At 31.7% G+C, this 13,612-nt stretch overlaps 1 protein-coding gene across 1 annotated transcript in view; it reads right to left on the minus strand.

Moving 5' to 3' along the window:
• LOC106463786 overlaps positions 1-13,612 on the minus strand; it is a 56,508-nt gene continuing 42,896 nt past the window's right edge. Inside the window, exons 8-15 of the mRNA XM_022391381.1 lie at positions 11,208-11,374; positions 10,408-10,507; positions 9,712-9,840; positions 7,760-7,923; positions 6,434-6,628; positions 3,414-5,805; positions 1,808-1,857; positions 1-1,272 (exon numbers count right to left, since the gene is read on the minus strand). Of these exons, the coding sequence (XP_022247089.1) occupies positions 1,173-1,272; positions 1,808-1,857; positions 3,414-5,805; positions 6,434-6,628; positions 7,760-7,923; positions 9,712-9,840; positions 10,408-10,507; positions 11,208-11,374 (3,297 nt within the window). The 3' untranslated portion in view covers positions 1-1,172. The remainder of the gene's footprint in view (positions 1,273-1,807; positions 1,858-3,413; positions 5,806-6,433; positions 6,629-7,759; positions 7,924-9,711; positions 9,841-10,407; positions 10,508-11,207; positions 11,375-13,612) is intronic.

Genomic DNA, 13,612 nt, shown 5'->3' on the forward strand with positions numbered 1-13,612 from the left:
ATAGATGACAATGTTTTTTTCAGTAATAATGACGGTGTTTCATAGATAAAAACACTTAAGGTGATATGTGAATTTAAATATCTTCTATGTAACTTTAGGTTTATAGGTTCAACCACTAGGTGGTTAGAAACACATAAAAAATATGCAAATTTACATACATAGTTAATAAACAGTGAAAAATTACATTAAAATTAACTTTCTTTAATATACAAATGGCTCCAGATTCATTAGAAACCTGTTTTATATTACACTAAATTTCACACAAAAAACATAGGTAGTAGTTAGTCAGTAGGTTGCCAGACTGACTTGTAGAAACATTAGCGTTTCTTACCTCACAAAAGAAGAATGTTAGTAATACCCCAGTCATGCTGGAATGACATGAAAATACCCGTTTCAATACTTTGTCATGAAAAAGAAATTATCTTCAGAAACAATTTGTATAGCCCTTTGAAAAGTAACATAAACGGAACAAAAAATTAGAGGTGAAAAAAAAAACCTTAGAAGTTATTTCTAGTAACAAAAATACAACAAATGTGAGGGTTGTAAAACTACAGTTTAAAAGTTCTTTCTAATTTGTTTATAATTGTGTGTCTAGGATTTTTTCTCCAGTAAGGTCAAAATTTTCATAATAATAATAATAAGAAAAAAAAGAAAACTTAAGGAAAAATATATAGATATACTTTGTTTTTATGTTAGGAACACTTCACTTAGTGAATTTTGAACAATATTGTTGAACCAGAAACCTCACGAAATGTAGATAATTTCCATTTTCACTGCCCTTTTTATGTGCCTAGTATATCAACTTTTTTAAAATTCAAATCTTTATAAAAAAAAAAAGTTCACAACAGTCAGATGCAAAATCTTTATAATTTTAAATATACGTATCACTGCAATCCAAAATACATTCCAGAATTGCATTTTCATGCTGTTAAAACACTGCAGTACCTCTTGTTAGTTTGTTTAGTATTCTAAACATAATTTATTTAAAACAAAATTTAACTTAAATAACTGGCACAATGACAGTCAGTTCTGGCTTCTCTGCAGTTGTTCAAAACAAAAATGTCTTGTAGTAAGGACTCCCTTCTTACTGTCTAAAAAGAACACAAAAATAACAATTGGTAAACTACTCAAAGATTATGACTTAAAAAAAACCAACTTTTGTTTAGAACTAGTCAGCTTGTAATGGCTTGTCTGTCATCATCAGAGCTGCCTCCCATTGTTATGTGATACCGATTTGGGGAAAACATGTCTTCTTCATCGGACACTTCATACCTAAATTAGAGAGAGAGAGAAAAAGGCTTAAAGAGAAATTCAACATACCACCAGTTAAAGTTTTTGCTATAATTTAAATACTTATAAATGCTACAATATGCAGAGTAAGGCAAAAAATTACTATTCAGTTGGTACTAAAGAAAATGTTACAGAATAATAGTTCGAAATTAAACAATGTTCTTTATGGAACAAATTTGTAGTCACTTTTTTCTCACCCTGTATACACTTATCAGTTTGTTTTTTGTTTTTGTTTTGGGGGGGGGGAGCTAGTTACTCTGGTAAAAATAGATTTAATGAAAAAATTATTATACATTAGAATGCCATTGCTGAAACTATATCCTAACTCAGTTGTGATTTACTCTTTATTAAGTATTGCAATCATAAAACAATAGGTTATGATATTTATTAAACATAAATTGTTTAATGTGTTGTAGTAAAAACATTGATCAAAAAGTTTGGTTTAAATTACTTTTACCCTAAACATTACTTTAAAAATAACATAAAATACTGTTTACTTTTATTTATTTTCCCATACCATGGTTTCTCTGTTCTTTCAGGTCTTACTCCAAATTTGGTCTTCTTTACCTGTAGATAAGATAATTAGAGAAATATTAAATATGGTCAACAATGTATGCATCCAATGATATTTCATTTTAATCCTTTTTTTTAAGTGATGACAAAAAATAGAAACATCAATGTAAATAAATATATAAATTGGAAAAACTTGTACTTTTAGAAATGAGGTTAAAAATAACAAGTATTTCTTATTCTCCATTTTACATCAAAATACTAGTAACACACAGCATTTTGTTTTTATAATGCTTTCCTCATCCAGTAAAGTAGTGTGTAATAATAATTACAGACTAAAAACAAACGAATTGGCTGGACAAGGAAATAAAAAAACATTTTGTAGTACCTTTTAATATTTATTCACAGCTCAATGACAAAAGTCACAAACATTTTTTACAATAAATATAATAAGTCCTAAAATCCTATATGATAAATTTAAGTCTTAAGTTCAATGAAATATGCCAGGAATGCCAAAAAATTAAGATTTCTTGTATATTCTCATTTAATTTCATTATTACAAAAGCAAAAGATGTAATATCTATATCCTATAACCTAAGTGCTTTCAAAATGTGAACCTTTCAAAAGTGTTTGGGTTATAGAATATCATATCTTTGTGTTAAATTGATTTTTTAAACTTGTCTTTCTAACATCACCAAAAGAAAAACAATTTGGTATAACCTGGATGATGTCAAAGTTTCTGATGATAGAGAGAAACCTCATCCTAGACAGTGGAACTGTTTCAATTTATTAACACAGCAAAAAATTCACAGGCTTGTGGAGTAACTGGAGAAATGCTTTTTTTTTTAAACAATATTAATGAAGATGGCTAGACTTGTGTGCTAATGTAGTATCAACCAAACAGAAAATAGTCTTTAAATTTCTTCTGAATAAAAAGTGGGTACACTCCTCACTTTGAAAACAAAACTTAATTTTTTTTCTCTATTCCCAAGTAAAACAATAAATATACAAGAAAAACCTTTCATTATGTTACAAGAGTTTTAACCACAGTTAGAGGATATCAATTTGGAAAAATTCTTCTTGACTGATAACTGTTGAAACTCGGTTATTGGTGTGCAAGACATTATGTTAAAAGGCATTAAAAAACTTCTGTATACCATTTAATAATAATTAAGTGTTTAAGTATGAACAAAAGCTATTAATACAATGAAGATACATGGTATTAAATGTCTCACCTAGGTTTAATTGAATTATGGTAGCATAGAAACTTGGTCATTTATCTTTTTTTTATTCATACAATACATATTACTTAGTTTTTCTTAATTATAAAACATAAGTTATAAATTACATTCTTTTATGATGTTCCTGTAATAACACAAGGTAAGATACTTAGATGTGCTGCTTATTTTATAACAATTAAAAATAGATTATTAAAATGCTTTTTAAGTTGATTGAAATAAAAGTTTCACGTTTCAGACGTAAAAAAGGTGAGATTTTTCGGTTTTTTTAAATATAAACTTGAATGAATAAATTTAACATCAAAATGCTTCACAGAAAGTAACTTTTAGCAAACCTGAATATTATATACTTTCATGAAGCTACCATGTCTTTACCTTAATTTCTTTTCTATGCTCTGGTTCTGGGGAGTCACTGTTCTTTTCTTGATCACTTTCATGTCCAGTGGACAGCACCTTCTCTGCATTATCTGTCTTAGGAACCTGGGTGATGTCCACTATAGCTGCTGTCTTTACCTCCATGGGTTCCTTAATGGGGACAGTAGTAAGAGAAGTAGATGATTCACGGTTGACAATTTCTTCTATCTTGCCAAGGTGATGAAGATGTCTTGTGCTTTCGGTTTTTGAAACATCACTTGGAGGTGACAGAGCACTTTCTGTTTTAGAAACCTCACTTGGTGCAGGTGATTGTCGTCCAGCTGTAGAAGAATCTGGAGTTATTAGAAGTTCTGATGAGGCAGAAAAAGCTTTTCTTAAAGGGAATTCTGAGGACTTGTCATTATCTTCAGAATGAGGAGGGGATTCTACCCAAGAGGCTGAAGATGCTGGGCGAGACAAAGAATTATTTTTGGAAGAGACACTGAAAGACTGTTGAATATGACAGTCTTGCTCATGTATTGTTTGTGAAAATCCAGGTGCAGAAGGAGAGGTAGTGGTTGGCATCTTGGAACGTTTCTGGCCTCGCAGAACTGTTGCCACCAGAGGTGTTGTATCACAGGTCGAAATAACTTCCAAAGGTTTTCTCAATGGCCCTTGTTCAGCAAAGGTCAAAATCTCTGTTTGATTTTGAATATCACCATCACTTCCTTGTGTAACTGGTGGGGCAGGTGGTGGTTCACCACGAGGAGGGAGTAACACTGATGGTGTTGGAAGTTCTTCTAATCTTAAAAGCTGGGAGGGTGGATTACTTATCTCAGTTGGCGGCACACATCCTATTCTATTATTCTTATCTTCTAATGAAACATCAAGAGAATGTTGCTTACAAGTGCTTGTATCTTCTGTCATTTGGCTATGTGATGAATTTTTTAAACCTGATTTTTCCTTTGAAGAATTACTTGCCCTGGCATCTTGACTAGAAAGATTTGACAAGTCTGGCACATTCAAATTATCTTTACCTTCACCTGGACCAGCAGATCTAGAATACATTTCTCGAAACTCATCTGCTGAGATTTCATCTAGTTTCTTTGGTGATCGAGATTTGTGTTTTGATGCCCATCTACCTTTCAGTGAGAATTTTGACAGGAATCCTTTCATTTTAGCTGTGCTACCCTGAGTTCCTGAGTGTACTGTCCCTTCAGAGTTTAATTCAACCACAGAAATGGGCTGATCCTGAACAGACTGATTAACCCTTGTAGGAGGAGGTTTCACTTCACTTGACCCCTGATCGCATAGTCTCCATCCAGTTTTCCCTGGTCTTTGTAATGGCTGAAGACTGTAATGATGGGCTGGCAGTGAGAATGATTTTACTTTGGTTTCTCGGATCAGATCAGGTTCAAGATATCTTGAGCTTTTTACATCGATACTCTTGACTTGAGTCTCCTGTGGTGAAGGGACATCAGACACTCTATGCTTAATCTCTTCTCCAGCAGACAAGTTTAATTTCCAGACACTTCTTTCATGAGATAAAGTGGAGGGATTATGATGGTGTTGAGATCTTGAAGAATAATTTAACTTTTCTGTTAATGCACTTTCCTGAGTTTCATTTGGACCCTGTTTTTTTTCTTGGCTATTTGATGAAGTGACATCTCCAGAAGAGGATCTTTGGTGTGCAGGTATAAGCTTCTGTTTTGAAGTAGAAGAACAAGACCTGTAATCCTTTTCTGACTGCACAGAGCTGGAGGAACTGTTTCCATTCTCTTTCTTTTCTATTCTACAACCTTTGATATTTTTAGTTTTTTTACCAACTTTAGAAATTTCTTCATTTTCACTACTGGATGGTTCTAAGACTTCTATTACTGAACAAGTTTTTCCTTCCTGCCGTAGTTCAGGATTTCTTTCAAACAAAGATTGGAGACTTGTGTCCTCAATCTCTTGTAATGTTACTTTGGCACCAGATGAGGAAGATGAAGATTTCATTGGAAAAAATGGTTTCTTATTATCTTTTATCTGCTCCTTTCCATGTCTGCTTTCTTTGTGAGAATTCACTTTTAACCTCTCTCTGTTTGGACTGTTGGTTGATGCCATATCAACATCTAGTATGCTGCTTAATGACCTGGAATTACGTGGAGTCCAAGGGTTACTGGTTGAACAATATGAAGTTGATGATGTTGGTAAGTCTAAATTCTGTACACTTTGTACTTCCTTATGTAACTGAAAATCTTTATGCTTATCTTCTTTTTGTGACTGAAATGTTTCAATTATGTTTTGCTGTTCTTCTTCTTCACTTATCAAGCTATCAAAAGAAAGAGTGCTCTCAGAAGATGACATTATCCTTGTGGCTATTCCTAACGTTGGACTGCTCAACTTGGCAAGAATTTGAGCAAAATGTGACCTTGAAATGAAAGAAAACAAATGACTATATTGATCCATTATTAAATATAATATACATATATAAATGTAAGAAGGTTCAAAATTTTTGTTAATATGTTGATTAACTTATAAATTACCAGCAATTTTATACTAGTGAATGGCTTTAATACACATGCAGGTACATTAAATATTCTAGTCAAGTCCTCCCCCTCCATTTAGAAAATACATGCATGAAATTAAGAAAATCTTAAACTTTACTGGCGTTTTATCTATATTTTCAACTCTTTGTTTGGATGGTACTTTCAGCATTTATTTTCTCACACAAAAGGAGAAAAAGTGAAAAAGAATTGGGTTAATTATAATAATTCAAATATCATGTCCCAGATAAAATAAGCCTTAAACTATTTTCGTGGGATTTTAATACTGCACAAGATTAAAAATAGTGATAATCCAATTATTTCTTTTAATAATCCAACATTTAATTTAGAAAGAGTAACTTAGGAGCTAGTTAATTTTTTTTTTTTAACAGATCTTTCCTACACACCTGAGTAAAACTGTTCATACCCACAAATATCTCTTTGCAACTTACAATAAATTAAAGGTTATGTTTTTCAAACTTTTAAGTTAATAATAAAATTTATCTAATTTACCTCAAAATATCTAATGGTAACCTTTTCTCCTCCAGCCCTTTATTGGGTCTCATCCTCAGTCTCCTCCACCTCTCTTCTGCTATCTGAAGTCTTGTTTCTTCTGTAGGCAGAATGTATGTGAACCATCTTCTAAACTCTTCTTGTACTAATCCTTTACACACAGACATATTTTTTTCCACTTCTTCAGAAATGTTCCTGAAAAAAAAAATATATATATATATTTTTAACAACTAACATATCACAGTTCAAAGTATAGCAACCTGTATATATGAAAAAAAAATGCTCAACAAGAAAATCAGATGAAAAATATAAATGACAATTGTAAGGCTACAGTATAACAGTAACAGTGAAAGATGGTGATTGGTCTAGAGACTTTGTGAATAGAGGGTGTATGACATTATTATATATGTAAGTTATCACACAAAATGAGGCTTGCATGAGGTTAAAGTTGCAAATAAGTGGGAGTAGTATAGAGGAATTAACAATAGGTTTTATTTTAGCACAAACAAGAGATATAGTTTCTGGTTATAGTAAAGGTATAATATCACATTCTAATTTAACTAAATTAAAATTTTCCTTTTTAAGTGACCACATAAAATAAGAAAATCTAGTAACCTAAATATTTTGGAAAATAACACTTTTTTTTTTATCATGTTATCTTTGATGAAAGTCTATTTTGGGTAAGTGAGTTTCTTTAATTAAGTTGTCATTACTTTTGTGACCTTTTATCTTTTTTTTTGTTTTTCAAACATAACCCCAAAAAACATTTTGATCTATCCCCTCCTTTTTTTTAATGTACATGTCTAAGAGGTTCATGAATATGATTGGCAGGTATCTAAACCTTATATGTAAAGAAAGTGTGAATTTATGACCCACTCTCCCACACTTTTTGACTACTAATCTTTTCCACAACATTAATTATGTTATGCTTTTGCCTGATATAACATTCAGTGTAAAGAATTAACTAAAAACACTGGTTGAAATAGCTCATTTTCAATGTATCATACACACTACAGCAGTAAATATTGGGATCAACAGCAGTATTAATGGAATTTTTGTTTACTTTTATTTTTTGTGTTTAAGTCATATTACTAAAGACCCTATAATCAACAAAGACAGCAAATTGGTGCATAAATAGTTTAGAAAATGAGTTTTTAAAAAAATAGATGGCATTCATGGACCCCCATCGGTAATTTTGGGATAAAAACAAAAATACACAAAAATTCATGGTTTGATATTGCTACAACACAAAATTATTATATACATAAACATTGCATATTTTTTAAACACCAAAACTCATATCCGTTTAGTAAAAAATTTGCTCACCCTGAGTTCTTAGGTTCTTTAGTTAGTTTTCCATTTCTCTCATCCTTTCCATTCCCCTCTTCTAATAGACTTGTATCAACTGGGTCCTGGTCTTTGTATATTATTCTAAAGTTCTCCAACATATCTCTTTGTTGTTTGAGGAAATGTTTGGATAGGTACAATAACTGAAAATAAAATATAAATATATTTTATTAAATATAAATATTTTATAAGTCAATACCACTTAGCTGACTTGAGTTCAAAGTGCTTGAAAATCTATCAATTGTAAAGCATGTTCACTCCAAACACCTTTAATAAACTAGTTCCACTCTAGACTGACTTCACGTTTACAGGAACAGTGTACCATTTTAAATACATATATTATAAATTAATTTTGACTCCAACTCTGTATTCTCTCAACAACAACAGTTTCAAACCAACTCAAATAAGTAGGGTATCTGGAAAGTATTGACAATGCACCTAATCTTAACTTGCCTTCTGTAGAAAATAACAAGTTTTTGCCATCATTAATTAATACAGGAACTATATATGCATAAAAAGGGTATAAAAACATTCAGGGTATGGGAAGGATAAAGTAATTATAAATAATTTTAATTCCCCACAACAAAGACAAAATCAACTGATGAGCTGATAAACAAAAGATTAAATTCCATAAGTAAATAAAGTAGAGTTAATCTACAAATGAAGTAAAAGAAAGAATCAGAAATAAAATTGCAAATAATGTAACATATTTTTTTTAAATGAACAGTGACATACTTTTTGTACAGTATTATATTTATTTATGGTACAAATATGACACTACAGTACGAACATGTTAAGATGAAGTTTTTTGATAATTATTAATTACATCCTTAACTTAAATCTGGAAATACATAATAAAAACATGGCAAAGGTTTACATCATTAGAAAACTATCCCTATCATCATGAACCTAATAATTGAACTTTCACGTTTAGAAATTATGCATGAAGAAGACATAAGGTCCCTCCCTGGGGGTAGGGGGTTACATAGGAATGTCACTCTGAAGGGGGGGCCCTAAGGGCATATGCCAGGTTTGGTGGCAATAAATCCAGCAGCTTGACAGTTATAAGCAAATGCATACAGACTTTTGTCAAACAACAGTTTAAAATAAGTAAGCTATCATTAAGTTTATTTCAGTCACCATTTGTGATATCACAAGGAATAATTTTGCAAAATGTTCTTACCATACAGATTACAGCTGAAAACTGAGTTGAGAAGTTTACTTAAATTATAGTAAATTAATACTGAACATTTTCACTCTAAATACTGATGTTGTACTTAAGTGATTTATGTGTTTGCACTTAACCCATTTACTACAACTGCTCTAAAAGCTTGCAGAATTTTTGCAAGCCATACATTGTTTACGGCACACTTGCATTCAACTGCCAGAGGTGGTTAAGGACATTTTACAACTGATTCATTTTACACAAGGTTTCTAATTTTTAAAATTCATATAAATGATAACTGAATACAGAGTTATAATAGTTTGAATTTAATAACTTCGATTTTAAACTAATAATTCAAGCTTTGAAGTTTTTAAAATATTTCATTTTTACACAAAATAACATCACTATTTGATATCTCTAATAAATTAAGGAAATTGTTTGTTTCTGCAAAAATACTAAAAAAATTTACTTTTATGTTTGCTAATTTTATAGTTCTTGCACAGTGTTTCCACATATTAAAGTTACAAAGATAACAACCCACCACCAACAATTTGGTTACTCTTGTCTGATAAATTAACAAGATTTGACCACCACTTTTATAGCACCAACAAGGTCCAAACAAAGAATCCTCAGATTCACAATTTAGTACTGCTATGCAATACCTGGCCCAAAATTACACTTAGCTAAAACAAAAAAAAAATCTGAGTCAGATATATTTTAAAGTTATAGAAATAAAAGACATCATAAAAATGTACATACTACTTACCTCTTTAAACTGTGACTTCAATTCCATATGTTCTGAGAGTAAACTAAATGCAATAAACAAAAAAAACTTCAAAAACTGTTGCAAATACAAAATAAGTGTTTTTAACATAAGCTTGCTTCTCTGTGTCAGCTATTGAAATTTACATGCAAAACTTCCTGTTGGTAAAAATGTATTCTCAATTTTCAGACAAAACATAACCTTGCTTCATAGTGTCTGAAAATCATGTTTTATTTTGTTTAATGGCATAATTTAAGCAAATATTATTTTTAATACACATTCACTTTGATTCAAAGTTACTTTTCGCACATGCAGTGATCATATCAACTTATTTGTGCCTAATCATTATTGGTCCTTGTTGATGGAAACATATCGGTTCCGTATATATTTATCAACTATTAATCTAGTTTTGTAGATTACTCTGAAAATGAAAATGGCTAGTCATAGCTAAACTTGGAAAATCAATTCCCCCAATAGTTTTAATAAGTGTGTCTAATTTTCTAGGATCGATGAATGTTGATTTGCAAATGGTATATTTTGTTCCATGAAACAATTACACACACATTACAAATCCAAATATTACAAACAAATAAAAAGTAATTAATAACACATATAATGATGATTAACATTTTAAAACCTCTACATTTTAATGGACAACTTTTTTATTTCATCAAAACTAACTTCAAGTAGTCTCTTTACATTAAACAAATGAAGCATAATGCACGATTTCACAGAATTGTGTACAGTGAAAAAGATAAAATTTAATATAATCAAAATGCTACTTTTATTATCCCTACTCCTGAAATTAATACCAAGCTCTTATAAGTAAACACTGTATTAATATTTTATTAAAACATGTAGACTAAACCATAATATTGTTAATTGCTATGTACTGTGTAATAATATCGTTGTGAAACAAAAAATATTACAGTAGGTAACTCTAGCCCTTTTCTTGAGATGGTTCATTTCCACTTTGGCATCTAGAAAAACATCCCCGAATAATCTAAGACTAACTTGCTATACAAAAATCAAGGTGATAAACAGTGATTTTTAGAAAACTGATTACTCTTCAGAAACCCACTTATATTTGTAAATAACAAATAATTATAATTCTGAATAAACTAGCAATTTTACACACATATTAACTCATAATCAAAATTATTGTTAATTAAAATTCAATAATCTTTACAGAACTAAACTTTTATCAGAAAACCTACTTCTCACTAAACCAGTGATATTAGATAACTTGTATGAAAATTCTGAAAATTTAAGTTATTCAGTTATGAAAAAAAACTAACTTGTTTCACAAAAATCTAATTTTAAAACAATATCCAATTACTTTAGAGAACTGTTAATAAACTATGGGATTTCTATAGAAGATCTAGCCTATAATACACCGGAAGAAAAGAAACTTATTGTTAAAAATACTCTTTAATGGCAATTTTTTATAAAATGATTTTTATTACTAGCCTTTCAGAGATGAGATTACAACTTACTACTGTACATCTCCTTCTAATAAGAGATGCTCTGCCGACAAGGATAGACAGGATTCCATAGCTATCAAGTAATCTGCACACGGATGATGCTCACTGTGGATTGCAAGATCATAAGGCCTTAATCCAAGCTCATTTTTAGCTGTAATGTCTGCACTGTGAAGAATAAGAGCCTATAGAATAGAAAAATATAACTTGTATTTTTTGTGATTTATACACATACTTATATATTAATAAATTTATGTGTTTATGCACAAGTTTGTGCTTCATTAAGACCGTTTACTGGGGGGAAGAAAAAGGGTCACATAACAAACTTTTCATGTAAATAAGTACGTTACATTTGGAATATAATGAAATGTAAACTAAAATATAGTAAACACTTGTATGAAGGTTGTGGCAATCTGATATCAAATGTTGTCATGATTATTAGCCTACATGATCATCTAAGTTTAATTTTTGATTTTTTTAATGATAGCTGCAATATACACTATCCTACCAAAAGTCATGGGACACGGCCTTAATAACTGCTCCCATGTGTCGTGGAAGACTGTCTACCAATTTCTGGTAGAAAACTGGTGGTGTTGTGCTCCACTCCTCCTTTAAAGCATTAGTATGCTCCACTACTGAAGAGAGCCATCTTGGCTCTGCCCTAATTCTGCATGCCAGTTCATCCCAAAGATGTTCTATCTGGTTGAGGTCAGGGCTCAGTGCTGGCCACTACAATGTTATTCTCTTCAATCCACAAGTTCACAATCCTTGCTTAACGACATGGAGCACTAGCATGTTGGAAGGTGAAGGAGCCAGTACCATAAAATAGTCACAATGTTGGACACACAAAATTGTTCAGAACATCAATGTAGGACTCAGCATTCATGGATCCATGCACTGCAACCAGTGAACCTAGTCCATACCATGAGAAGCACCCCCCCCCCCCCAACCATGATACCACCACCTCCATACTTCAGTGTTAGGATAACACACTTAGGTAATAAGCATCCTCCATACCCAAACATGTCCATCAAACTGGAAAGCGTGTAGCATGACTCGTTGCTCCACAGGACCCAATTCCATTGATCCATGGTCCAGGTTCAGTGTGCCTTGCCCCATGCCAATCAATGTTTTTGTTATCAACAGATTATGGGCTGCAGCTCTTCCGTAAAATTCATGTGTCATGGAAACACTTACAGGATTGCCTGTGGCTGCTCGCATCTCCAAACTCAAGGTGTGTCAGCACCTGTCAGTGAGTATTTTATGCCTACTTGGTCGTTTCTTGGGCTCATTATCACCTGTGGACTTCCATTTCTTCGGTATGTTGCCAATTGAAGACCTGGGAATGTTTAATTGTTGCCCAATGACATGTACAGACATTTTCCCCAAATGACATCCAACTATCCTTTCCCTCTGATACTCTGTTAGCTCTTTCCATGTATTCACTGTTCGGTGTACAAATTCGAGATGACTTCAGCACAAACCACTCATCACCTTTATAGGCCAAACTCTTTGCATATTTCATCGTCACATTTTCCTGCAATCAGAGTTGTGTCCCATAACTTTTGGTAGGATAGTGTACTTCAGTATATTACATATATTTCATAATACATTTTATAAACACTTGGGGCACATAAAAACCAGTAATCCTATGTACAGAAATAATACATTTCAACGTATTATATGAAATATACATTTATACTGTATGTATTTTGTTTGTTTCAAAATTTTCACATAATAATCTGCAAATATCCATCACTAATTTTGAACTTATCAACTAGTGGGAATCCAGCACAGCCACTAATTCTTGGACTACATCTAGCTGACTAAATGAACCCTCCATGGTCTGAGCACATTAAAAACTAGGCCATACCCTGTCCATTGTTTTTGTAATTAGTAGTTACTTTTTAGTCTACACATTTGCCCATGTTTAATATTAATATTACCCATATCGGCTATCCCATCCTCTAAACTAAACTAAAACTATTAACAAATAAATTTAAAAAATTTTAAAGCCAGCCCTTATCATTCATATACTTATTGAGCTTTCTCTTAAGCTCATTTAAATTTACTGCATCCACAACATCCAAAGGCAACCCATTCCAAAGACCAACCACCCTGTTAGAAAAATAAAACTGTCTTAGCTGAAGATGACTCCTACTCTGGTAAAATTTATATTTGTGTCCACTAGTCTTACTATTCTCACTGTTAAGTATGAAAAAAGATGATACATCAACACTATCAATTCCCTTTACAATCTTAAACACCTCAATCAGATCCCTTTTAACTCTTGTTTTTTTCAATAGAAAACATTTTCAGAGATCTTAACCTCGTACGACAACCCCTCCATCCCAGGCACCATTCTAGTAACCCTTCTCAGAACCCTTTCCAACAATTCAATGTCTTTCCTAAGTAAGGAGCCC

This window comes from Limulus polyphemus, unplaced genomic scaffold (genome assembly GCF_000517525.1).
Source record: "Limulus polyphemus unplaced genomic scaffold, Limulus_polyphemus-2.1.2 Scaffold1482, whole genome shotgun sequence".
In the NCBI taxonomy this organism is placed as follows: Eukaryota; Metazoa; Arthropoda; class Merostomata; order Xiphosura; family Limulidae; genus Limulus; species Limulus polyphemus.